At 38.6% G+C, this 26,717-nt stretch overlaps 1 protein-coding gene across 1 annotated transcript; it reads right to left on the minus strand.

Moving 5' to 3' along the window:
- Nucleotides 1-273: 273 nt before the first annotated feature.
- Nucleotides 274-21,626, minus strand: CDC16 (cell division cycle 16). The gene is made up of 18 exons (XM_058825228.1): nucleotides 21,523-21,626; nucleotides 18,335-18,389; nucleotides 17,334-17,431; nucleotides 16,811-16,849; nucleotides 15,857-15,997; nucleotides 14,323-14,482; nucleotides 13,596-13,690; nucleotides 12,853-12,986; nucleotides 11,731-11,810; nucleotides 10,133-10,182; nucleotides 9,387-9,460; nucleotides 7,302-7,427; nucleotides 5,834-5,986; nucleotides 5,181-5,244; nucleotides 4,660-4,721; nucleotides 2,421-2,556; nucleotides 1,773-1,863; nucleotides 274-665 (listed from the first exon to the last, which is right to left on the minus strand). The coding sequence occupies exons 1-18, from the start codon at nucleotides 21,568-21,570 to the stop codon at nucleotides 400-402; spliced, it is 1,872 nt and encodes a 623-aa protein (XP_058681211.1). The 5' UTR covers nucleotides 21,571-21,626; the 3' UTR covers nucleotides 274-399.
- Between the last annotated feature and the right edge of the window lie 5,091 nt (nucleotides 21,627-26,717).

Here is a 26,717-nt window from a genome sequence, read left to right on the forward strand (position 1 = left end):
TTCCACAGTGAGAGTGTGTGCAATTGTTGATAAAATACAGACTCCCCCCAAGCTCTTCCTCCCTTGATACCCTTGAATTCCAAAGTGCAGTTGTGTCTAAAACTTGAATTCCTCTTCAGTAATGCACAGGCATGTGCAAAATAGCCAACACTGTGGATTCAGACTATGTATATGGCCTACATCAATGCAATGAGGTCTTCTTGATTCAGATGGGGATTCATGAGGAATCAGGAAAGGAATATTTATAAAGTAGGAACTATAAAACTCCTGGTGTTAAGTACATAGTAGTTTGCATTCATATAAAAAATAGCAAATTCATGAAAGTACAACACCATAACAAAAATGCTAAAACAAACATAGTACACTTAGACAAAATGAGCTCTCTACCAGTATTTATGGTCACGTACTATGGTCTGACATTGATGTTTCTAACATCATATCACTTTCATTCATTTCAATCTCAAATGTTTCTTCCAATGGGCGACTGGTATCTGTACTTTTCCTTTGATTTGATGTCTCTAATGTTACGATGCCACTTTCATCCACAGTTTGTCTTTCTATGTCGAATTCTCTGAAATCCCAGGGAGGTGAAATTATGTTCTTTAATGTCTTCACTGTGTGTACATCAAAGTCATAACATCTTAATTTGTCTTTGATCTCTGTTCCTAGGAAAACAGACAAACCAGTAGTTTATTTCAAATGAATACTCCCAAAAAATGTAATCTCAAAGAAACTATCATTCAGAAACTACTGTAATTCTCTGCTTTCAGACCATCAAGGAGCTGCTGCTGCTTAATGACTGAAGCTGAATGAGTTGTTCTGAAAAAATCCAGCAGCCTCCTTTCTCAAAAAAGCACAATACAAGAAACACAACTCAGTTTCAAAAGTGTGTTTTGAGAAGTAATTGCCAATTCCCTTCCCAATTCTCCAGGGAGCTTTTTTCTTGTTTAAGTTACACACAGCTTGGTTTGCATTAATGCATATCTCATGGCTGCATGGTTCTTCCAGATGTCTTAAATGACTACATGTGGAGCAAGACAATATTGAGAAGAAACATCTGTTTCAATTGTGTGAAAAATCTGCAGGAAAAGCACTAGAGCACACAGATGGCTTTTACTTTTAAGGCTTCAGCCTTCTTAACATGCTTGACAGGACATCAACTGTGTTCACTACAGATAAATCACTAAGTTCAATGAAGCAGAAATCTATTAAAAAATATAGAAGCTGTTTTTGCAGGGAAAATCCTTCATAGAAAATTTAAACCCATAGCAATATAATGTATTACTGTTATGAAGCACTTTTTTTTTAAACGATATATAAAGCTGTATTTTTGTAGTCAGAAGAACCTATCCTGTCTCCACAGAGACAAGTTTTGACAAGGTGAAAATACCTTGCTCTGCAACAACATTAGCATTAGTGCTCTGATTTCCTAACTCCATACTTCTGTTGAATTTTTCCCCCATTCCCTATGCAATCTAAGATGCCACAAATAAATATTTTCTATAAAAGAAAGCATTGACACCTTTAATGACAAAGTGTTTCTTTTCTTTATGCTGATGAGAGTACTGTCATGCTGCTCTCAAAAACCAGTGGTCATCTACAATTGCTGCTAAGTTCTGACTCATTGAACCATTTAAAAAACCAACCCAAAAAACCCCAAGAAAGACATCCTCTACTTTGTGAGTTAATTAGGTAGTGGTAGGCAGCCCTTGACATAACAGTCCTCTCAAAGGACTCAATGACTTCATGAGACACATAAGTTAGAGACTTACCAATATAGGCTTCAGAATCACCAATGTACATTTCTATGCAGTGGCCGAGCATTGTGACTGAAAATGTGTCATCCCGCCTGAGACCAAGGGCCTATTGAAAAAAACCAGTAAAAAGTATTTAGCATCAAATAAAAACATTTACATCATAAGTCTGCAGTGGTTCAGTTTGTTGGTTTGTTGTTCCACAATGCTAGCTGAGCATAGTCTTCACTGTAAAAGCAAAACATTGAACAACCAAAATAACACTATCATATGAACTGGCTGAAGTAGTAAGCAAGGAAAGCACAAAACCAAAACCAGAAAAGAACATAGATACAGACAGGAAATCATTCACATATGAGCTACAACATATGCTGCTGTTTACTTACTGTAAAATTTCTAAGTTGGAAGTATTTAAAATTATTTCAGGTGCATGAGAAGCTTACATACATAATATGTAAATTGCAATTCAAAGTTTGCCGAAGAGGCCATTTCTTACCTAACCAATAAAATATAGAAGATTTAAGAAAAAAAAAATTAAGACTATAAAATAAACACTCATTTGGAGGCTGGAAAAAAATGCTGGTTCTTTGTTCCAAACCCAAACCAGAGTGAAAGAGTAAATAACAGAATCTGTGACCAGCCCTTCAGCTGCAGGCAGTTACGTACCGTGTGGAAATAGTCAATGGCACTTTCAAAATTGCCCATGAGGCTGTGTATGTAGCCAATGGCAGAGTAAGTAGAAGCATTCTGAGGGATCAACACCAGAGCCTGGCGATGGTATTCCAGTGCTTCTTCATACTTCCTGGTAGGGGTAAGTACAGGACATCTGTTAGTAAGCTTCATGGTGAAAGGTGCTTTTACAGTGCCCTGTGGGTATTTTCTTAGCAAAGCGGAACACAATTGTGCCAGAACTTGAAAATTATTGCTTTGCACTCTGAACAGAGTAATGGAATGTACAAAAAGCTCATGGATATCGACAATTTTCTTCCTCAGTGTAATTGAAAAATCATTGTTCTCCTTATGTAGGAAAACAGCTGCCTACAGCCAGGTCCCATTTGGAGATCTTAGCTGTTTGATATGGTAAATTGCTTTAGATGTTTTGTGCTGCTCATTGTAGCACTGGCTTTCTTTCTGTCACTTTCATTTGCCTTCCTGAGGGAGAGAAGGAGCAGTGTGAGACTAAATCACACAATTCAAACTGAGAAAAGCTCTCTGGGCAGAAATATCACAGCCCTTGAGTGCTGCAAACACTGGTACCTTCATCATTTTGCAACACACTCTATCAGAAAAGTAGGCTTACACATATCCATGATATCTATCAAAATACCAACCTGTCCTTGAAAACTGTCTATTAACTACGCTGATTATTTCATTTGTAATTTTATAAAACAAGGATTAAATGTACACTACAGCATTACTCTGAGAAATTAAATTGTCACATTTGACATCCTAGTTCTACGTTGTTAATATCACCTGTTTATAAGAAATTTTAATATCTAAAGTGATAATGAAATTATGCAATGAGGAACACACAAAGTTGTTAGAGGGCATCAAGTAACAACTGAGGCAGAAAAATTATGCAAATGTTTGCTTGCTGCACAGACCTTTCACATGATTTCAATTTCACTTCCACTCATAGTATTTACACATCCAATTGACTACTACCACTGTATTTGAATACGCTGCTTTGAAATTTCAATGACATGATATTAGTGAGTAGACATACAGCCAATAAGTTTTTCATAATAGCCATATTATGTATTACACACACTACTAAATTAGTTACTACAGTTTTTTAAGATGTGAAAGCATATGTACAGCTGCCTAAATTCTCAACTTCATTTTCTTGGAAGATAGTTTACATGGATGCAAAAATATTTTAGCTTTGATTTCTGAACCTGAGCAAATATTAAAAGTTGTACAAAGCATGATGTAAGCAGTTAAAACTACTGTAGAAATTTTAAAAAGACAAAAATAATTATAAACAAAACAAGTATTTGAAAAAATCCTGCAATTATACTCATGAACAGATTTCAGAAGCAGTGCCTTTTGTTTGATCTTGGCACAAGGAGTAACTGTTATATGTCCTTATTTCATAATGAAAATGAAGACTAATTGGCAATTAAAGCACAAAGCAATTATTACCAAACCCAAAGCAGAAGTACAGCTTTCATCTACCATAATCACATTCTCATTAGCAGCTTTGAAACAAAAATTACAGTGTACACCAATTGAGCAATTAAAACCACTAAAAGTATTTTTTAAAAATTGCATTGATTGAACAAAAAAAAGGACTGGTTCAAGTCAGATTAGGTAATTAATGAGAAAAATGTTTCTGTTAAAACTGTTAACGCTTGTATATATATATATATATATATGCTTTGCACTTTTTCTATTCATTGAATGTAAACATGAAATGAAATATTAAATAGTATTGTTCTAAAAAACAAAGTAAGACTCCCTTGTTGTGTTATAATTCATGCCTCTGAATATTTCACTTCAGTAAAAAATAGTAACTGCTAATCCAAGCAATTAATTGTCATAAACCTACCTTTATGTTATGTTTTATATAATAATCAGTGGACATATTTCAGTATGTGAGGACCAGGACAGTGGAGAATTAAAATTCACACCTATACAAGCATCTAAAAGCCTCCAACTAATTCCCTAATAAGAATCAATAGTTAAAGAAAGGCTTTTACATAAAGTACTTTAACTTTTGTGTAATAAACAGGATATAAGGGTTGATTAATGTAGTTTTGTTCACAAGCTGATTTAGAGAATCTTGTTCTTACAGGGTAATTCTACACTGCTCTCATGTGGTACACCATCTTGGTATAAAGGAGGGAGAAAACACATTTGTGCAGCATAACAGAGAAATGGAGCCCCAGTACTCTCTGCTTACTTGAGTTTTCTGCAGACATGTCCCAAGTTGTTCAACAAAGGCTCCCACTTATCAACTGTTACCTGCAAAATAATGCAACAATTCAAATAACTGCAACTTCCTAGACTGTAACTAAATTTTATCTACTTTAAAAAAACAAAACATACAAATGAATAGGGAATTTTTTTATGAACAAGAAAAATACCACAAGCATTTTAAAGTCTTAACAAAACACACAAGCTGAAAACATTTATTCAACAACTAATTTTTCTATTTTTTACATTCCCCAAAGCTAATAATATTTCTTTAAAGGGTGAGTGTTATTAAAACTTGATGCAAACCAAACAAAACTTGTTTTCTACTTAACTAGAAAAAGTGAAGTCAAGTCTCAGCCTAGGAGCACTGAAGGCACAGTTTCAAAATAATATTTATACTGCATTACTTGTATCTTAAAATAAGTACAACATGTTTTGTCACAAGCTATTACAGAATTTGGAGGAGTTTTATAAATTTATGATCTTGCACATTACTAGAATAAATACCTCATTTCCAATAGCTTTGATTTTCTCCAGTGCATCAAGGAACCACTTTTCTGCAGTTTTCCAGCTAAGGATTGAAGGGGTGGGGGGAAAGACAAGTAAATTAGTGAAGAGGTTTCATCAGCAGTATGAGAAAACTGTATTCAAAAAAGATTTCTATGACATTATTTCATCATATGAGTGAAATTAGATATAAAACCCAGTAATTTACATTTAGCTATATTTTGCATTGTGGTCCTAAGAGCTAACAAGACAAAACAAAAAAAATCAGAATCAAACAAAAAATATTGGCTAAACAATTCTTATATAGGTTAGAGTTTTTTCCCCCAGAATAAATCTGGAACCTCCTGAGCTGACAAAATGTATTGCTGTACAAAATCTTATAGTATGTGTGCAGATAGATGCCTTTTCAGGCACTCAACTACACAATGACAGGCACATGGAATATAGGGATGTTCCTTGAGCATTAAATTCTGTTCATGTTCAATCTTACACAAGGAAGAACAATGTAGAAAGCAAGGGTTTAAGGTCAACACCATCTAAACTATGACCAAAAGACACTGTAGTTCAATATAAGTACTTTAGATATACTGGCACATTACAATTAAGAATAATCCATGTTTAAGATAGTATTTGATCACATTTTGCAAGCTTACTCTCCATTTTGAAATGCCACCACTCCAACTTCGTGCATAACAAAAGGATCTTCAGGTGCAATGCTTAAAGCTTGGCTGAAAAACCGTTCAGCCAGCTTGGAGTTGTTGGTCAAACCATATTCCAGTCCAATATACAGCATAGGCAAATGACACCTAAAACCATAATACAAAGTGCAGGTTTGTTTCTGTGTGGTTCTCAAGAACAGAGTCACAAACTATAAAGACATACCAACTGTTTGCATATGTTTAGGTACATACAAGTAAAAGCTGATTTAAATGGACTACTAACCTAAGGGGAAGGTTAAAAGATTTTACATCTCTATTTAACAAGAGACTAAATTCCAATAGATCATTGTAACCTGCCCTGCAATCACATGTATTTTCTCAGCACTTAAGTCTAGTTCTGATGGTTTTTCCCCTAATTTCATTCATACATTTAATTTACAAATAGAATATGGAAGAAGTAATTGATAAAAGAATTACATTTCCCAGTAACTACAGTCAAATGTGATACTTTTCTATGCGATATGACACAATTAGTTCACGACTCATTTTACAACCCCCTCCCACAGCATGAAAGAGCTGTTCAAACAATTACTATGCAGCAATTGATGAGCTGGTATGACAACCATGATTCACAAATTTGAGAAGATGTTCAGGCAGAACTTAGATTACCTATATATAAAACTTGACTTTAGAACTTACAAAATCAGAAAAATAATCACAATAATGCACTTGAAAGTAGATGGTTAAATTATTGGGGATGTTTTCCCTCCCTTGTTCTTTACCACATAATTGTTGCAAATGCATTGCTACCGTTTAAAGGGATGTATGTTGGAATCCTGGACGCTGAGAATTTTCTGTGCTTAAAGGCACAACAGACCCACAAGAGAACACTGTATTTGACCTGAGGCTGTGGAGACGGCTTCCAAAATTGATTGATAGCACTGGGATTACGGGTGTGTAGTTGGTTAGAAGTTTGTAATATCACAGGGTGGAAGACTTGGGAGTTTGGGGTTTTAGAATATAGAAATAAATATGAAGCCAGATGGAGGTTTTAGGGTAGAGGCAGGTTGTTCTTTTTTACCTTCTTTTTCCTTCTTCTTCATGGGTTTGAGTGATGTTTTGTAATTGGACAGAGAAGTCTGCATTGCGGGCTTCCAAAGATCAGTTATTGGGTTAAAAGGAAAAATAATCTAAGTGTCCTTTCTTAATTAGATAGTTTAGTCTTAAAAGACCTTATAACAAGATATAGTTAGCCATCTTGTGCCTTGCTAATGAAAAGCTACTAAACTCATAGTTGTGAAACTGTTTTACTGATAAGAAATAATAAACACCTGAGTCCGAACGTGAACTACCATCTCAAGTGCCTTCAATCCAGAGCCAGAGAAACCAATAGATGTAAGTCAATATTCTACACTACTTATGGATTCATTTGAATCTTCCCAAATATGCTGTTTGTACAGACCCTTTCATGAGCTGTGCAGCTGTGAAGTATGCAGCCATTGCCTGGTCATGCTCACTCTCCACTGCGAAGGAATGTCCATACGCTATCCATGCAGGGCCATAGGTCCGCTCCAGCGTCGTGGCTTTGCTAAAAACAAGAGCAAGTCACAAGCAAACACATCTGAAATTAAATTTCATCTGCTTCAGATGTCTACTCAGACAGCAATGCTATGCTATATGGTTAGGTTATCTATTAAGATAATTGTCAGTAATAATCAGTGATAAACAAAGCTCATTTTAAAAGTTCAAACTATTTTGCACTTAGAAGGATCACACATTCTTGTGAATCGATTTCATTACTTCTGCTACTGTTCACAGACAGGAGGAATTATTTGATATTACGGAACATAAACAATTATATAGTAGGTGGATTAAATAAAATGCAGGAAACATTAGCAGTGACTCAAAATTCATTGCAAAATCCTAGCTATACATTTTGAAATAAATATATTCTATCAAATCCAAGTTTGAGAAGCAGGATATGAATATACCTAATGAACATCTAAATTGAAATTTTGCCATCTAATTGCACTAGCTTTGAAGAAGATGAGCATTTGTCACATCACAGGCCATGCATCAGGGAAGTATACAAAATGTCATTCACGTCTTGAGCTGAAAACTGCAACCTGAGCATCAAGACAGCAACCCAGAGACTTCCCAGAAAGAAGAACATAAGAAAGCTCTGTAGATTACTTCCTAAATTTGAAGGCAAGGGTGTTCATAACTAAACAGCTCATAACAAGTGTGCCCAGTCTTTTCTGAAAAGCCTCTGACATGGAAGTAATACATGTTCCATAAGTATTTTATCATATTGATTAACTATCCTTAACAGCTTACTTTTTTCCTAACATATAATCTAAATTTTGTCTGTCACAGTTAAACTCATTATTTCTCACGACAGATCCTAGAGAATGGTTTGTTCTCTGTCTTCTGAGACAAAATTTTACATATAAAGTTTCAAACATTAGAACAATTTAGATATAAAATTTAGACACTATCTAAACACTTTAGATATAAACTTTCAAACCTTTTTATCTTCCACCCATGACAGCAATGAAAGATGTAGATATTTGACTGTGTCTTCAAGTTTCTTTTCTGGAAACCACTGTGTAGCCCACAGTTGTCCCTAGCCTTGTTAGCTTTACACTGCCATTCTTCTCCAAGATATTTAAGCATCTTGTTACTATTTCACTTTCAGCAGACCTCTTTTCCCTTTTGCCAGAACTACTCTGAATTTTGATCAGAGTATACATCCACAGATACTTTCTTGCTGTCTAGAGATGCTTGTACATTTAAAGATGTTTTTTATTTCAGCACCAAAACCAAATATATCACTCAGGACAACTACTTGAAGAATTTCACAGTGCTATTTGTAAGGAATTTAAATATTTTACTCATAATAACCAGGCATTTAAAAAGTATACATGACTAACCCATCTTCACATATATTGTCTGTAAAGGTCTCAGGAAAAATTAGTCTTACAGGTTGATTTATGCCCTCTCAGTTTGAGCTTACAGCACCAGAACAAATGTCCTGCTTCACAGCAAGGTCCTGCTCCCCAGTGCTGATATTCATTGCACATACAGAACACCTACAGGAAACAGCACTGACCAAACCTAAAAAGCTAAAAAGCCCACTTGTGCACAGAAGGAACTGGACAGCCAAACATTGGAATTTTCCATATAATTCTTTCAGATATGAAACCTTAACTTGGGAGAATACCTGAGTGTCCCTCAACTAAGAACTGAGGCCTGATCACCCACAGCTGTAATTAGCTCAGCAACATTAGCAACTGCAGGGACTACACCTGCTCAGAACAGGAAGATCACTGCCTAGAGAGATGCCACGTTAGTCTTCCTCATTTTTAAAGTATCTCTACAGATGAGGTCAAAACTGCTACACCAAAAAAAGGATGGCAGTGAAAGTATTTAAACAGTAACCAGTTTATTGAGGCTTCTCTTTATGAGCTTCAAACAATCACAAACATTAAATGTTTACTTAACAAGTGAGCAACAGATTCAGTAAAAAAAACAGAAAAAAATTTACCTGAGATATCTTCTAGCATGTTCATTTTTGTGGCCAACCATGAGATAATAGCATCCTACTGCAAACCATGACACCTACACATTAAAATCAAAATAGAATATTTAGATACATCACACTCCCCATAGTGAAGCATCAAAAGAGAGGAAGACATGGTCATTAGAGAAGTTAGGAACATTTCCACTGAAATCAGTCAGCTCTTCAAATTATTTGGTATTACAGACAAGCTGGAACTGCTGGCAGGTACCTTTCTAACTGGGGCTTACTCAGCCTCATGAAGAGCTAAGTGGGAAGCTTACTGCTGTCTTCAATTATTTAATGGTAGGGAATACAAGACAGAGCCAGATTCTTTTCAGGGGTGCAGTAATAGGACGGGAAGCAACAGGTACAAGTTGCAACATGGGAAATTAGGATCAAGTAAAAAAAAAAAATTTTACTGTGAAGGTGATCAAACACTGGAAAAGGTTGCTCAGAGACATGTAGACATTTATTACTGTAGCATTTGTTTTAAATTATTAATCAAAGTAAATAACTGGCACTGAATACCTTTTACAGGTACTTAATTTTATAAAAAGAACCTTGGCATAAAGAAATTACATGTAGAGAACATAAAAAGAGTGAACCATTCCTACAAGCTTCATCCAGAAACAGATTTTGAATTCTGTAGCTCAAACTAATACATTACAACTTTTATGTGCTTTCACCTAAAAAAAGAAACTACCTGACAACAAAAACTTAGAGCAACTTACAGGATTATTTGGGTACAAGTCCACCAGTTTGTGAGAAAGATAGAAAAGTTCTACATAGTGGGAAGAAACAAGAAAAGAAAATTAAAACATGCTAAAACACTTAGATGTTTCAAGTCTTTTAGCTTTCCATACAAAATATACAGAACATCTAACATTATTAATTCACAAATGAACAAAATGTTTTGTTTTAGTTAAAATGCTTCAAATTGCCTCAAAATAGATTCAGTTTTGCAATTAGCTAAAGAAAACCCAACCAAAACAACCCATAAGTCTTCACAAGACACAAATAAGCAGCTCTGTTTCCCACCCTTTAAGAATTCTGCAACAACTTAGGTCATTACTATACATTACAATAAATGCCAGTAGTATTGCACTTGAATGTACCTTGTCAAGGTAAAACACTATTCAACTTCCTACATCTAAAAGGTATAACATACTGGCTAGACATCCATTTCAAAGTAGAGTCTTGAGCATTAATATGCTGAAAATAGGACAAAAGTAAATAAATTATTATATTATTTGGAATAATTCCAAGTGATTACTTTTTTAGTAAAAATTATAATTCTAGTTACTGGAATAACTTACTACAGATTTTCTAATAGCAGCAGTAATCAGCTACAGGATAACAATATGCAATTTCAAAGGAAATAGCATCAGGGCACATAAAGTTTCTATTTTTCCAGAGTACAGTGCTCTTAAACCAATGAGATTGTCCTGGAGCACTTTGTATCTCAGCTCAGAAAAAAAATAATATTACAACTGTCTTACAAAACATTAACTTCTGTACATAATGCTTCTCAAGGCAGATTTAGAAGAAAAATCAGAGGAGTGGCCCCATTTTCAGATGTACTTAACTGTAAAATAACATTCACTAATCCCCAAGAAGTACCAGCACACCTAATGACCTATTTGTGTATATATAATGCACCATCCTGAGAGACTGCACAGCATATGAGCTCCTTATTCTATTTTCCAATTGATTTTAAAGATATTCAAGCTACTCCCTTGTTTTATATGCATTCTGGAATGAGAAAAAGCTACCTCAGCTGCAAGTAAGCTATTACTGTAATTCCAATCAAAGTGTTGCATGATTATTAATTTGTTTGAACTAAAGAGAGGCCTTCACAACAGCAAAAGCAAGGAGAGTCTAGAATAATCATAAGAATAATCATGTCCACCTAAGCATACACTATTGCTGAAGATTACTTTCTAGCTTATTTTTTATATTTTATTGATAAGCAGAAAAAGTGCAGCCAGATACTGTACAAATATCACCTGGAAACAGAAATCACAATGACAGGGATGAGGCAGTGTAGCTCACAGGCCTCCTGGCTACACAGTCCAGTGGTTAAAAGACAGCTACACTCATGACCATGAACTCTTTGCACATCTACTTCCCCTAACCCTGCTGTCAGCTCTGAAATTCCCTTCTTTACCAGTTACCACTGTTTTCTTGAAACAGCAGGTTTCAAGAGAAGGAAAAATAGATGTAAGTTTTCATATGGTATATAAGGGGGTTTCTTGGCATCTTTAATTTTTTATTAAAATTGGGGCTTTACAGCCTTCTGTTGAGTTATATTAAATGCTGTGTTCCTTACCATTTGCTTTGTTAAGCTCCACAAGTGTCCCTATATGTACAGGTAAACAATTTGCATGGAAGGGATCTTTTTCCATCACTCTAAAAAAAATAAAGAATAAAAAAACTTTAATGCACATTTCAAAAACTTTATTGTGTTAAAAGCAAACTGCTTGTTTAGCATGTAATGTTCCAGTTAGTTGCCACTTTAGGCATTAGAAAACTATTTATGATTAAAGCACAACTATTAACAGCATAATAAAGGCTCTCTTCAGACCAGAAATACAACAGTTAATTTAGCCTAACAAAAAAGGATAACATAAAATTCTTTCAAGCTGAATATACAATTAGAAAGTCAGAATAGAATGCTCTTTGGTTTTGCAGGTCACTTCAAATTTAACCAGCAGACAGCAAACAACATTTCTTTTCATCTTTTCCACACATTTCACAGCAGCTTTCAAACAACAATCCTCAACTTCCTGAGGTTAACACCAGGCAGGCAGTATGCCTTCAGAATCACATTTGGCTCAGCTGTAAAATTTTGTTTCCTGTGGCATTCAGAAACACATCCATGAGTGCAGACCTACAGCAGCTGACAGCAAACCATGGCAGTGTTCTGAGTCCCTGACCCCAGCAGCAATCCACGCCCGTAACAATCTATACATCATACTGGGCCATCAGAATTAGAAATAACAGGCTGGCTTTTAAATTAATAATATCTTTTGATCACTGTCAATAACACTGCAACTGCTATTGGCCAGAGAAATCAAACTTCCTAGCTAACCACCTGATTCAAACCAGTTCACTCTGAAAGCCAAACAAGAAGTAAGCAGAGAGCAGAGAAATTGAAGGTACCAGAATAAGGAAGAGGATGAATAAAATGAAGTTCAGCACAGCGCTGATTAAGCTGAGTTTTACCTTGGAGACTTCTGATATGTATTATAATTATACCATATCTTGACAGACACAAAGTACACATTTTAAATACCTGAGACACATATAACACATGACATGTACATTGCAATACATATCAAATTGTTATGTATGTTTACCCATTGAACAACAATATTTTCTGTAAGTCCAGGCATAATTATTACACTCCAACATATAAGAAAAAAAACTTAAAGTTGCTTTGCACACTTACACTGAAGTAAGCTTATAACACATTTTGAAGTCACAGTTGTAATAATGCCTTTCTGCTAGGGATACTACCACATCCAGGTTTTCCTGAAGACCATCTACTGATTCAGGAATCAGTGTTTCACTGGGTTTATTATACTGAAAGACAAAAGAAACAACATTTGAAACAAAAAACTAAACTAAAATCAGATGGTATAAGTATTATTATTATAGTCCTAAAAGAATATTTAAGGAGCTTTAAAGTTCTTAAAATTTTTATTTTTAATCTGAAAGTCCATAAAACCTGTATTTGGTAAAATGCTTCTTTAAAATGTACTTAAAAGCTCATTTAGAACACAAAAGATGCTTGCCATAGTCAATGTGTTTCATGTAGGCTGTAGAAATTAAAACTGAGCAATATATATTTTCAGTGCTCTTTGGATAAGAATAATCTGGAATGATGTTCTTATAGCCGAATATTTTCAGGTAACTGATGTTTTGTCTATGTTATTAACATTCCTTTTCCCCACCCAGAAGTTTCTCAATAAATAAATTTTCAAAAACATAAATCAGAATTTCAAGTTGCTACCACAGCAGAAAACAATTAACAGAAAACTGTTACACTATTGCATAGTGAGTTGTACTGCAAAATTTTTTTTTAAAATTACAAAGTCCATATTTATTTCCATGTTCCAAATAAATGGGATCAAGAAAATTTACACTCAAAGTCAAGACTTTCAATGAATTCTCCAGATTTTTGGGACTTACCTTTTTCAATTTATTCTCAAATAAAAAGTGAAGCAATTCCTGCTCTTCTTCCGTACATTGTCTATTAAGAGGTAGAGATTCAAGGAGTTCTTTTTCTATATGAATTAAAAAACATTGAAATGGTCATATTACAGAAGAAACAGCATGATCCAACATTTCAAGAACTTAGAGATACAAAGAATTTTATGATGGTCATCCCAACTGCAAGGACTATAACAGCACAGATACACTGAAACAGATAGCGCTATTAATTTTGGAAATTTAGGATTAATTAGTTACTCCTTCTACACTTTAAAATAAAATGTAATAAAGATGAAATAACACACCATTATTTTTATTTACTCCACATGTCAAATGTTATCACTTAGAATGCTCTATTAACTAATGCCTAAGCAAACCCCAGAAGGGTTTCATTGGTTCAAAGCCTGTGAAATTGAAAACACAGGACAAAACATTGTTTGGGCTGGGCAGAGCGGAAGAGGTTCAGGAGCTGACAAGCAGGACAGCTGGGTTATTGTGTTTCTTTCAACTCTTAGCACTGCAAGACTGAAAAATAAAAGTTCAAATGCAAATTTGCACAGATCATAATTTTCACTCATTTAACACATTTTCTGTTCCTAACATTTTGGAGTCTGTTACTTCTACTGCCTTAATTTTTATCTAGGAAAACACATCTTGAGAAAGCAGGTAAATTTTACTTGTGTTTGAGAAATACTTCTCTCCAGACCTTCCTGTGCTGTCAGCATATGGTGTGATGTTAAAAGATCAAATGCTTCAAAGCAGTAAACATCCAGCTTCAAGGCCTCTTTGTAGCTGTAAGTTGCCAGGGTTCTATTGTCCAAAGCATCATAGATCTTCCCTCGTAAAAGGCATATAGAGCTCTTGATCTGGTGGAAAAGCAGGACTGGAGGTCAACAACTGAATCATTGTTTGCAATTTAGTTTTCAGCACAAATCAAATGTGCTCCCTGGAAAGTAGAAAGTATTTCATGTATGATAGAACCTGGTTTTCTAGTGCTGTGTTTAAATAAAAAGTTGTCTCTACTATCTCAAAGAAAAATCCAAAGCATTCTCTGTCAGGATACCCAAACAAACAGATGCTTGAAATAAACAACAGAGGACAGAGTTTATCTTTTCTAATTCTGGCATCCAGCTCTCTGATACTGAATTGTAACTTAATTGTACTAAATTCCCTTCATATCCAACATGGAGAAATTGTCCCTTCCAAAGGCAATACACTTCTTTGCTGACCATTAAACCACATATTTCATGCAAGACAAGAATGACCACAGTAGAGATGAAAAAGGCCAAATCAATGGACTCAATCAATTGTTCTGAACAGAAAAATATATCCTTATTTTCAATCCAAAACATAGATATTCCACAAAAGGAAACAGTGAAAGCCCATAATTACCAGTTGTGCTACAATGTTTACTGACTAACATGTTCTTTCCAAATTCCCTTGATGGGTATTTAGTTCAGTCAGAAGGCCACAAAAGTGTCAGCAAAAGAGAAAGTTAACACATTTCCCACCTCTATAATCAATCCTTTAATCCCATTATATCAGCACTCAAAATCAGTTCACATCAGCAATGTAACCCACTCTGCTACTTCAGTCTTCCAGGGAAAATGCCATCTGTCAATCACCTACACTGTAATTTCAGCTAAGAAATTTTAATTTGTACCTCTGAAACTAACAACTCTTCGCAGACTCTTCAGCCTACACATCACACCAATCTCTTTAAACTGTGTGTCTACACAGAATTTTTTCCCTGAGCTTCAAAAATTTCACCTTCATCTCACATAATTTTCACAAATGTGATCAAAGAATATCCCACTGACAACAACACTTGAGTGACTATGAAGTGTTTCATTAAAAATAACTGGAGGAGAAAAAAAACTTGCTTTGTTATCTCAGAACCTACAGTCCAATTGAAAGCAATGTTAGGATACATTATTAAGAAAGAGCTAAAAGACTGTAAAAACCAATGCTAGATCATGAAGTTCCTGCAAAGCATCTGCAAATAATTTATAAGAAGTTGTTGAAAAGCATTGCTTATTTTTGCATACTGGGTTACTTTCATATAGGCAAGCTAACACACAATGTGTGACTGAAAGAAGAACAATTCAGCATTTCTGAAAATTATGTTAGCTGAAAAAGAAAGCTTCAATGCACTATCAGATTCATACAGCTGTGAAAACACTTTCTGACTTCACAGGTTTTTGTCCTACAAAAACGTTTTTAAAAATAATGTCACTTACTGAGGACTGTGACATCTCCCAGTCTGTGGTAGAATCTTTCAACCCACTTTCATCCTTCAAGTACTTTTCAAAAAGTCGTTTGTTGATTGGCTCCTCCATATCAAGAATATCCAAGGCCTGTTGATGCTCTTTTGCAGCATACTAACCAAACATGTGCATGTAAAAAACAAGGTTTTGAAGAATTTGTACATAAAGCACTAATAAACAGAGCATCATGTTTCAAAGGCATAGGTTATAACAACTAGTGTTTATCAGTAGGTTTTTCATGCATGCATTTTCTTATTTGGCCATTTGTCATTTTATAATTGCAGTTATCTCTTTCACTGGTCATCTATACTATGCAAAAAAATATGCAAAAATTATAAAATAAAGCATGTACAGAAAAATGTATTATTCAGAATTATGCAATCAGAGAAACAGGTAAGGTTTTAAAAATAGTTAACACAGGTTTTAATAAAATACCATCATCTTATTCTATAAGCAGCACATTATTCTATTTCAAATTTCTGTATATTTAACCTACCAATTGATTCAGCTGTGTCTCTGAAAGCACTGCATTTTACCTTTTATGTATAAGATCTTATACAGAAGTACAAAGCTGCTAACTATAGTTATACCACCATAAATCACATCTCCTTTGGTCAGATTACAACCAACCAAATAAAAGTGTAAGCATGAAGACATGAGACAAAAATGGTTCACATTCTTTTCCCACAAAATATTAGAGGAGTATTTCCTGGGAAAAAGGTCAGTTGGATTCCTTCCAATTAGTGCCACAATGGATGCTGCAGTGACGCAACTGAAAGTTAAAGAATGAAATCCACTCTCAGAAAATTTAAACCTGTTGTTCCAATGAACATATATATTTACACTGCCTGTCAGGTACCTAATCTTCCCAAGATGTCTTTTATTTAGTTTAGCTTGTTTCCAGTAGGGGTTAATATGTGTACTCACGTGACATCTGGCTGCAAGGTAGCGACATGCCTCATACAACTGAAAGAAAAGTTTCATACATATCAGTTATAAAGAGAGAACATGTTTGCTTACACTGTCTGAGTCCCTTTTGCTCTGTCCCTTTTCAGTACTATGGCTTCTTCACCCCCTTCACCACCAAAAGTCCTTCCTGCCCAAGCCTGTAACCCTTTCTCTACTAGCAAATTCTCAAAGGACACTTACTTGACTCTTGTCTTTACCACTTGTCATCAGAGCAGAAGGAAAATTGAAAGAACTACATCTGAAGTGACAATCCACCTTCCCATACCTGCTGCAGTTACATCCTCAGACCCCTTCTCTGTTCCGTGGCCCTGTTTGGGGACAATGCTATAAACCTGACTGACTGAACACAGGGCCTTATAAACTAAATAATGCAGCTTTCTTAATTACTTTTCTTACTGTGATGGTGAAGAAGTCACTGTGGTTAGCAGCAGAGCCTTAAAAGAGGGGTAACAGTAGGCTGTCTTTGACCAGAAGGACTCACCTTATCCAGCTTCCGTGATCGAAGGGCGTGCGCTGCCCTGTGGTACTGAGCTGTCAGGTAAAGGCATTGGGCCAGCCAGTAGATATCCTGTGGTTCCTCTAAAGTAAAAGAACAGATTATAAACCATTGCTTTAAAACATAGCTTCAAACATTATCAAACATATTTTAATACAGAATGTTCACTTTTGCTTCACTAGAGAAGTATCTTCCCCATACTCTAGCATCTGACTGAGTTACAAAATTTTATTTATAAATGTGTATAAAGTACTTACAGTATCGATCAGTGAGAGATTAAAATTAAAAGATAATCAGATTTTAACTTTAAAGACCTCAGATGGTGCACTGGACAGTGAATACAAAGAATGTCACAACAGAGGTGTGTCATAAGAAGGAGACCACAGTGATACAGATTAAAAAAACAGCAGTTGCAGGCTACCCTGCTCTTGGATACAGGGCAGAAAAAAACAACCCAGAAATGTCTCTCTCAATAAAAAGATCAGTGGGAACCTAACAAGAGTGAATGTACTAGACTTCCATAGCTTGGAGCTGCAGCTTCAGAAGCACAGCTTTAGTGCCCTCCTACCTCACTGGCAACCAAAGCCTTTGTGGGATCAAGTCCCGGGGATCACTTTAAGAAGTGTGAGTGCTGGTGGCCATGGGCAGCACCGACTCCTCTCAGTGTAAACACACTTTGTACTCCTCACCTGGGCAACCCTGAGTCCTGGGGGAAACCACCTTGCTCTCTTGTTGCTCTTGTTTTTTTGTTTCTTAAGGAAAGCAAACCTTAAGGTTTGTTCAAACATGAATTTTAACACAAAGTTCAAAAGTCAAGGAAGATGAGCTCTGCTCTATTTAGGAAAATGGCATTCCAAAGATCACAAAAATGCACTCAAACCAAACTCAACATGTCAATATTTGGCCATACAGCACTAAAACCCCACCAAAACACAACACTATCAGAAAGAAGTTCATAAAATACAATGTAAAAAGTGACCACTTACCATGAGAGAGTGAAGCTACTTTGTCAGCCCAGAACAGGGCACTTTGATACTGTTGCTGTAAAAGCATGATAGAAATAATTAGTATTCCTTTGGGGTTGGCTTTTCTGAATAATTTTGAAATACATTGTACATCAGTCAGAGGTAATATCTTGTGCATGTAGTCTCAATGAATGGTGATTCACATTTCTGTAACATAAAAAAATAGTTCAAAAGGGCCAATACTGCAGGTATCTTTGACCAGAAGTTATGTCCTGTGTAAGTATGGCAACAGGTCATTAGTGGAATTGCCATCACTGGAAAAGTAGCAAGAATCCCCCTCTTCAGTTTAAAAAAATGCTACATTTTAGAAAAAACACAATACTGTATACCAAAACGGGCACCAAAATTACTTTAGGTAACTTCAGCAGCACCAGCTCTGATGAAGAAATGTTCATTGTCCAGTCAGGACGCTTCAACTTCACATAAATCCATAGCGCCTGCATGCATTCCCCTTTTGCCTGGAAACACTTTTTCACTCTTGAGACTCCACTTTGGCTGAAGTGAGTGAAATAGGTAGGAGTGGTGGCAACCAGAGATCAGACAAAAGCAGAATTTGCAGATATATCCCACTGACCCTGCTAAAGTTGCCACCAGATTTGAGGTGCCAGGCAAAAATCTCACAGAACTGGCTGGGGTTATCTCCTGAGAAAATCACCAGGCATTCTTGCTGCTCCTTTTTATCCCAGTCCATGTAAGGAAGCCTAATATGATTCCCAGCATATGCTGGACACTTAACAAATACCCTGCCATTGCAAGGATTTGTAAGACTTTACAGGAGCATGTAGCAAGAGGACAAGGAGGAATGGATTCAAACCGAAAAAGAGAGTAGGTTTAGCTGTTAGGAGGAAGTTCTTTGCTGTGAGTGCTGAGGCACTGGAACAGGTTGCTCAGATTAACTGTGGGTGCCCCATCCCTGGAAGTGTCCAAGGCCAGGCTGGATGAGGCTCTGAGCAGCCTGTTCCAGTGGAAGGTGGAACCAGATGTTCTTTATGGTCCCTTCAACCCAAACCACTCTGTGGCTCTCTGAAGACTGAGCAAGCCTTGGTGGCTTCTCTCCCCTCCTGCACCATTGCAGCTGTTCAGAACCTCAGAGACTGGTGTGTGCTTTGGGGGGGCAGCTCTGGCAGTCCGCTCTGACAGGCACACACTGATGCTATCCCAGCCCTCACTAAGCACTACACCACCTCAGTGGTCTTTTCTATCATGTGTTCCTACATTTCCTACTTGATGGGGACTAATAATACCCAGAAAATTTGTCAAGAGAATAGTTTGGTTTCAATCTGCACTCCCAAGGGGGAAAAAAATCCACAAAAACCCACAAAGCAACCCCACACACATTTAGTAGCTGTCTACAAGAAGAGATTTAAATTATTACCTCAACACCACAAAAGAAAGGTATAATCCCGGCCTACAAGGCACTGCATGACTTCTGTTCAGCACTTTTACAGTACTATAGGATGACACATTATTACACAAAAAAGAAATTTTATGCTCCTCCTGATGCCCCTTCCACAGAAGTGCAAGGCTGTGTGGCAAAACAGCTTAGTGAAACAGTTTAACGCAAATGAGAGCAGCAAACCAAACCAATCAAACCCACCAAATTAGCCTAGGTCCCTAACCAGCCTTTCAGTCAGACTTGCTGGCCACACAGAGAAATGCCTTTGCTGATTTAAGGGGTGTGCTTTCCTCAGCAGTGATGCCTGCACCAAGTCTGAACTGGAAGAAGAGCAGAACAGTTTGATGCTACATTTAACCTAATTTATTTATGCATTTTTCCTCGTGTGTCTTTTTTTTTTCTTTTTTTGCCCTGCAGCACCATAATTGCTGAATCCATCAACAAACGAAAACAACCCTGCCCTCCCACGAGGCGTCTGCAGCACTGCAGGAGTGTGATGGGCAGCTTAATCACCAGCCAGGGAATCACAGAATGGCCTGGCTCAGAAGAGACCTTAAAGACTGTCTAGTTCTGACCTGCCAGGGGCAGATAAACCTTCCAGGTTTAAACTAAACTAGATCAGGCTGCTCAAAGCCTCATCCAACCAGGCCTTGGACACTGCCAAGGATGGGGCATCCACAGCTTCTCTGGGCATCGTGTTTCAAGTTCCACCCTCACAGTAAGGAATTTCGTCCTAATATCTAATCTAAACCTAACTCCTCTTAGTTTGAATTCATTCCCTCTTGTAACGATCACAGAATCATTAAGGCTGGAAAAGCCATCCAAGATAATCCAGTCCAAGCTTTGCCAGAGCCCACCATGGTCACTAAACCATATCACCGAGAGCCATGTCCACTTGCAAGAAAGGTGACTGCACCACTGCCCTGGGAAGTCGGTTCCAAGCCTAATCACCACTCCAGCGAAGAGATTTGTTTCTTCTGATGTCCAACCTAACCTGAGCCTGCCCGGGTGCGATAGAGGCCATTTCCCCCTGCCTTAGGCAGGCACGGCCCAGCTTGCACAACCCGAGGGCGGGATCCTGCCAATACGCCTTTGCTACACAGCGGCCCCACGGCGGCTCCCCTCCTCCTTCTCCACACCAGGGGGAAACCAGGAACACCCACCGGGAGGCCCCGGCTCCTGCTGGACACCCACAGGCGGCTCTTCCGGCCCGCCGCACCCCGGTGTGACCGCCGCTCCTTCCCCTTCGGGAGAACGGGGCACCATCACAAGTTCACCATTACAGATTCACGGGCACCATCACAAAATCACCATCGCAAATTCACGGGCACCATCACAAAATCACCATCACAAATTCACGGGCACCATCACAAAATCACCATTATAGATTCACGGGCACCATCACAAAATCACCATCGCAAATTCACGGGCACCATCACAAAATCACCATCACAAATTCACGGGCACCATCACAAATTCACCATTATAGATTCACGGGCACCATCACAAATTCATCATTACAAATTCACCATCACAAATTCACGGGCACTATCGCAAATTCACCATTACAAATTCACGGGCACCATTACAGATTCACGGGCACTATCACAAATTCACGCCCTCTCCGCCGCTGCAGAGGCCGGCACCGCTCCCCGGCCTCCCTGCCTGCGGGAGCCACGCTGAGCGCGGTTTTTCCTCGAGGAGAACCCGTGGCCCTGCCGCCCCTTCCCCAGCAGCCCCTCCGAGAGCTCACCTGGTCGATGTACTGGCGCACTCGCTTCCTGAGCCGCTCCAGGTTCATCCTCCCTCCTTCCCGGTCTCCCTCCCGCGCCGCCCTGGATGCCGGAGCCGCCGAGGGACCGCGGGCCGCCCGCCGGTGCAGCGCCCAAACCCGCCCCCCGCCTTCCCTCCCTCCCTCCCGGAAACAGCGCCCCGAGCGCGGCGTTCCGGGAGCGCGGAGGCCGCCCGGGACATCCCCCCACTGGCTCCACACGCCCTAAATAAACATGTGCTGGGACTTTACGGTCTGTACTGTGGAGAGAGACAAATTTGTGGTGAGGGGCTTCGTCACAGTTTCGAAGCGAAAGATTATCCGTGGAATGTGGCCCGAGGGAACGGGCTGGAGCTGCGTCAGGGCAGGTTTAGGTTGGATATCGGGAGAAGCTTCTTCACCCAGAGTATGGCTGAGCACTGGAACAGCTCCCCAGGGAAGTGCCTCAGCACCAAGCCTGACAGAGCTCCAGGAGCTTTTGGACACGGTGTGTCCCTTGGGGATGTGCAGGGCCGGGGGTTGGGCTCCATGATCCCTGTGGGTCCTGCCCAGCTCAGCACACTGTGGTTCCATGATGTCTCTGCCAGGGCTCCTACAGGGATCGGCTGCCCTGAGAGCCCCCTCGGCTGCTGCAGCCTTGTGGTGAAAGCGCTCCCTCAGGATGGGGGATGGTGTGTCACGAGGTTTTCTATGAATCCTGCATCTCCCAGGCAGTTTTGGTGTCACACAGATTAAGGAATCATCCACTAGGACACTGCTGAAACATGTCAGCTTTCACTACTGCAACCCAAATAGTGTGTATCCTTTAAACGCCCGATTAGAAGTAATTCAGGTGTTGGCCAATACTTGGAGTGGGTATGCATGGGACACGAGGAAGAATCACCTGTGTTTGCTTCCATGGAGAAGGAAGACTTGTGTCAGGGTTACAGTGAGGAGAAGGCCACAAAGGTGGCAGCTGGTCACAAGCAAACAGTCTGAGGAAAATGGATCCATGTGCCCTCTCTTGAATTATTTGCAGTAGCTGCACTTTGATGTAAAACTGTCTGATTTCAGTGATTTCCTCCAGTTATTAGTTAGGTCAGCTTTTTACCTCACACTGTGTCACCTTTTGGGAGCCAATTCTTCTCTGGTGCTATTGAGTGTGTGTGCTACAGAAGGCAGATATTTGTGCCTGCTGTAAAGCATAAATTTATTCTGGGTTGGTTTGGGTTTTTTGTTTTTGTTTTGTTTTGGTTTTTTTGGTTTTTTTTTTGGTTGGTTGGTTGATTTTTTTTTTTTTAACTCAACTGCATTTGTAGGACTGCTACTTTTTCATATTTTGGTAACCAACATCTTGGGGAAAGCAAAATCCTTGTTCATCTTGCCATTAGATCATATAATGAAGAAACTAATCCATGTGATAGTGGTTTCTTTGGATCCAACAGTTCTGTCTAGTGAGGGTTATTATCACATTCAACCTCCCTAAAGAAAACTTCTGGATGTGCAAATACCTTCCATGGCGGGATGCAATCAAGCTTTTGTACCTACAGTTCTCAGAAACCTGTGGCTTGTAATGAGTACTACCATTCCACTCATTAAATTTGTTGGTTTAAAATCCTCTTTGAAATTAGTATGGAAATGACAGCATATGTATTCATCAGCTTGTTGGTCTGTCTGTGTACAACAAAGGATGTTTGAATGAGATTTTGATAACATTTAGAAACTGCTGAGTGGTGGAGCCATGAGTTTTCCTATGTGGCACATTTCCCTCTGACCAGGTGTTATAATAACTCACCAGAGATCAGTGGTGTCTATTCAGTGTGAGACATCAAGGTAGCAAACTGCAGAAATTCAGAGAGAACAAGATAATTTTAAAAATCATGGAGTCATTCAATGGTTTGGGTTAGAAAGGACCTCCAAAGATCATCAAGTTCTAACCCCCTTGCCAAGGGCAGGGATACTTTCCACTAGACCAGGTTGCTCAAAGTTCCATCCAGCCTGAGCTTGAATGTTTCCAGCAATGGAGCATCCACAACTTCTCTGGGCAACCTGTTCCCATGCCTCACCACCCTCATCATAAAATGTTTCTTCCTTATATCTAGTCTGAATCTGCCCTCTTTCCGTTTAAATGTCTCAGTAGAGAAACTGAGTTTGAAACTTCATGAAATGCAGAACAAAAAAATGAAATAAAATATGAAAATTAGGAGTTGGTGCTAACCAGTAAGATAGAAATCTTGGCTGGGGAAGAAAAAAAAGATGCACAGGAAGTGTGGGGGTTAGAAGAGAAACAAATGCTCTTGCTGGGGATGGGTGACAGTGAAGAACAGCCATGGTCACCAGGAGCTGCTCTGAAGCACAGAGAGGACCTGTCATCTGTGGGACCTTGGAGTGGTGCAGGGAATGCTCTATGGACGTAAGGAAACAGGTACAGAAATGCACACAGAGAGTGTTATTTCTCCTTTAGCATCTGTCTAGTTCTTACATTGTCAAAGCAGAGCACATCATCTCATGCTGCTCCCTAACATGTATGTGCTGCTTTTTTATATTTCCCTGAAAATTTATCTCATCTGTGTGAGCTATTTCTGGGACTGGAGCTCAGAGGAATAGTTGCTTAAGCTGTGCTGGGGGGCTACAGCAGTGTGGCCCTGGGGGCTCTGCTCAGGTGGGCTCCAGTCCCATTTCTTCAACAAGAAGCTGCTCTGACATCAGCTCTCATGGAGCAGCTGGTCATTCGAAGACAGCACCCTTATGGACACACTCCAGTGTTTTGCTCCTTCCCTGGGAGTTACGTAGGTGTGTGAGCAAATAGATGGGGCTGACACATCATGTTGTGAACAGCAAGATCTTTGTGAAGTGGTAAAGTGGTAAAAATTACTTTAGATGTGAACAAAGGAAATTTTGAATCTTATGTAGTTTCAAATAATATGTAAGTTTCTCTTTCAGGTTCAAAATCAGTAGAGAGCAAACCTACTGTAGTGGTTAAGTGATGTTGATATACCTACTGCTTTGCTTAATAATACTTTTAACAGTGCTGAGGGTATGGAGAGTCAGTTAAAACAAACTGATTTAAAAATTTGCACTCAGGTATCTTAAATCTTGACAGGAAGTGGAAAGCTCCACAGTCATAGTAAGACTTGCTTTGTGGAAGTTCCTATATTTTTATCTACTTTAGCTATCTTCTTTCTTCTCTTCTAAAAATACCTGTAGACATGATATGTGCTGGTGCTTTCACATAGCTTCTTCCTGCTGCTTTTAAATTACTGTTTCCAAGTCAGTTTGGTGCTTGCACATTTCATAGAATCACAGAACAATTCAGGTTGGAGAGGACTTTAAAGATCATCTATTTGCAATCTCCCTGCCATATGCAGGGTCACTTTACACCAGACCAGGTAAACTTGATCAAGTAAAAGTGTGTGTTTGCTTTCAGTTGGTACATGAAAAAAGTCTTCTTTGATATTGGAAAGTGTCCTTGTTTCTGGCTTGAGTACTGTAGCTGAAGTGAGGCCTCTGAAATGGAGGTGTGTATTGAGCTGGGAGAAGTTCTCTCTGAAATAGCCCAGGAGTGGGTGTCAGTCTTTCTGGAAGGTTTCAGAGGCAGCCCCTAACTCAGCTATTTTGTTCAGGTAGGTGGAAAAAGAGAGTGACCATCTGCAGCCCTCATTCTGAAGTTTTTCTTCTCCATCCCTGCAAGCCCAAACCCATGTGTGCTCCTGTTTCCAAAGTTGTGTATAGGAACTGCAGACCTGCCAAGGGGTAGCCCTTGGCAATCCCCACTTTACAGAGGCAGAATATCTGAATTGCTCCCAGGGGGTGTGACTCTCCCTGAGCTGCCTGCAGCATGGCTAAACTTGGAAAAGGTATTATTTTGATTTTCAGTGGGTCTAAAAAAGGTGATTTGGGAAACGGACTGAACTTGATCCACTGAGGACACCTGTGGCATGCATGGAAGGGGAAGAGAATGGAAAGGAAAGCAGTTGTCTTTATCTTGTCTCCTACCAGCATTCTTTAATTATCTTACAGAATTCTTGCATTTTCATACAGAAATTGTGTCATTTCTTTTAAGCTTATTGGCATGATATTTCTGTACCTGAACTTCTGTTATTTGATTGCTCATGATGAGCTGCATGAGCTGTCAAAAACGCAATCTGCAATTAAAGTGAGGCCTTTATTTAAATTTCCACCTTCTTATTTTAGCTTGGCTTACACAGCTGCTGTAAATCAGGCCTGCCTCTTCCAAACATCTTTCATCCCACTAGTCACTACCAAGCAAGCCTGACAGGTCTCCAAAAGCAGAGTCAGTTTCTGCAACTTTTGTGGAAGTCAGTGTCAAGGTTAGAGAGATGTGGACAGACAAGTGCCCCCTTTTCCTCAAGGAAGGCTACAGCTCCAGCCAAGGAGTTACCTGCTCCATTTGGCTGCCAGGAGCCCAGTTAGGATGTGCATGGCTCAGGATCACAACTGGAGATTGTTTCAGAAGGCTTCAAGCACAAGGGAGGACAGGGACTAGAGTTACTGTGAAGACAGAGAAGCTGGGGCTTGGCAAAAAAAAATTTGGGGGTGACACGAGTTAGTTGATATCAAAACCAGCCTTTGTGGGTTTGCTGCTCATAGAACATTGTTTGTCCTGCAGTTATGTAGGTGATGCAAACCTGTGGCAGTGTTCCTAGGGGTCCCAGGACAAGGGAAGAGACAAGAATCTGACTCCATGCTTCAGAAGGCTGATTTATTATTTTATGATATATATTACATTAAAAGAAAATTATATATTAAAACTATACTAAAAGAATAGAAGGAAGAATTTCATCAGAAGGCTAGCAAAGAAAGGAAATGAATGATAATAAAGTCTTGTGATTGACCAGACAGTCTGATACAGCTGGATTGTGATTGGCCATTAATTAGAAACAACCACATGAGACCAATCAAAGATGAACCTGTTGCATTCCACAGCAGCAGATAATTATTGCTTACATTTCATTTCTGAGGCCTCTCAGCTTCTCAGGAGAAAAGATCCTAACAAAAGGATTTTTCATAAAATGTGTCTGTGACACAAACCTGTTGCTGTAAAGCAAAGAATCTTGGTATTTGTTTTCTGCAGCAGGTTTTTACTCATTGCAGTGGTGATGAGAGAATCCCATTGGTTGTATCAGAACAACCAAGATCACATTTGGCTTTGTTTTTTCCAAGAGATTAATTTTGGA

This window comes from Ammospiza caudacuta, chromosome 2 (assembly GCF_027887145.1).
Source record: "Ammospiza caudacuta isolate bAmmCau1 chromosome 2, bAmmCau1.pri, whole genome shotgun sequence".
NCBI classification, from domain to species: Eukaryota; Metazoa; Chordata; class Aves; order Passeriformes; family Passerellidae; genus Ammospiza; species Ammospiza caudacuta.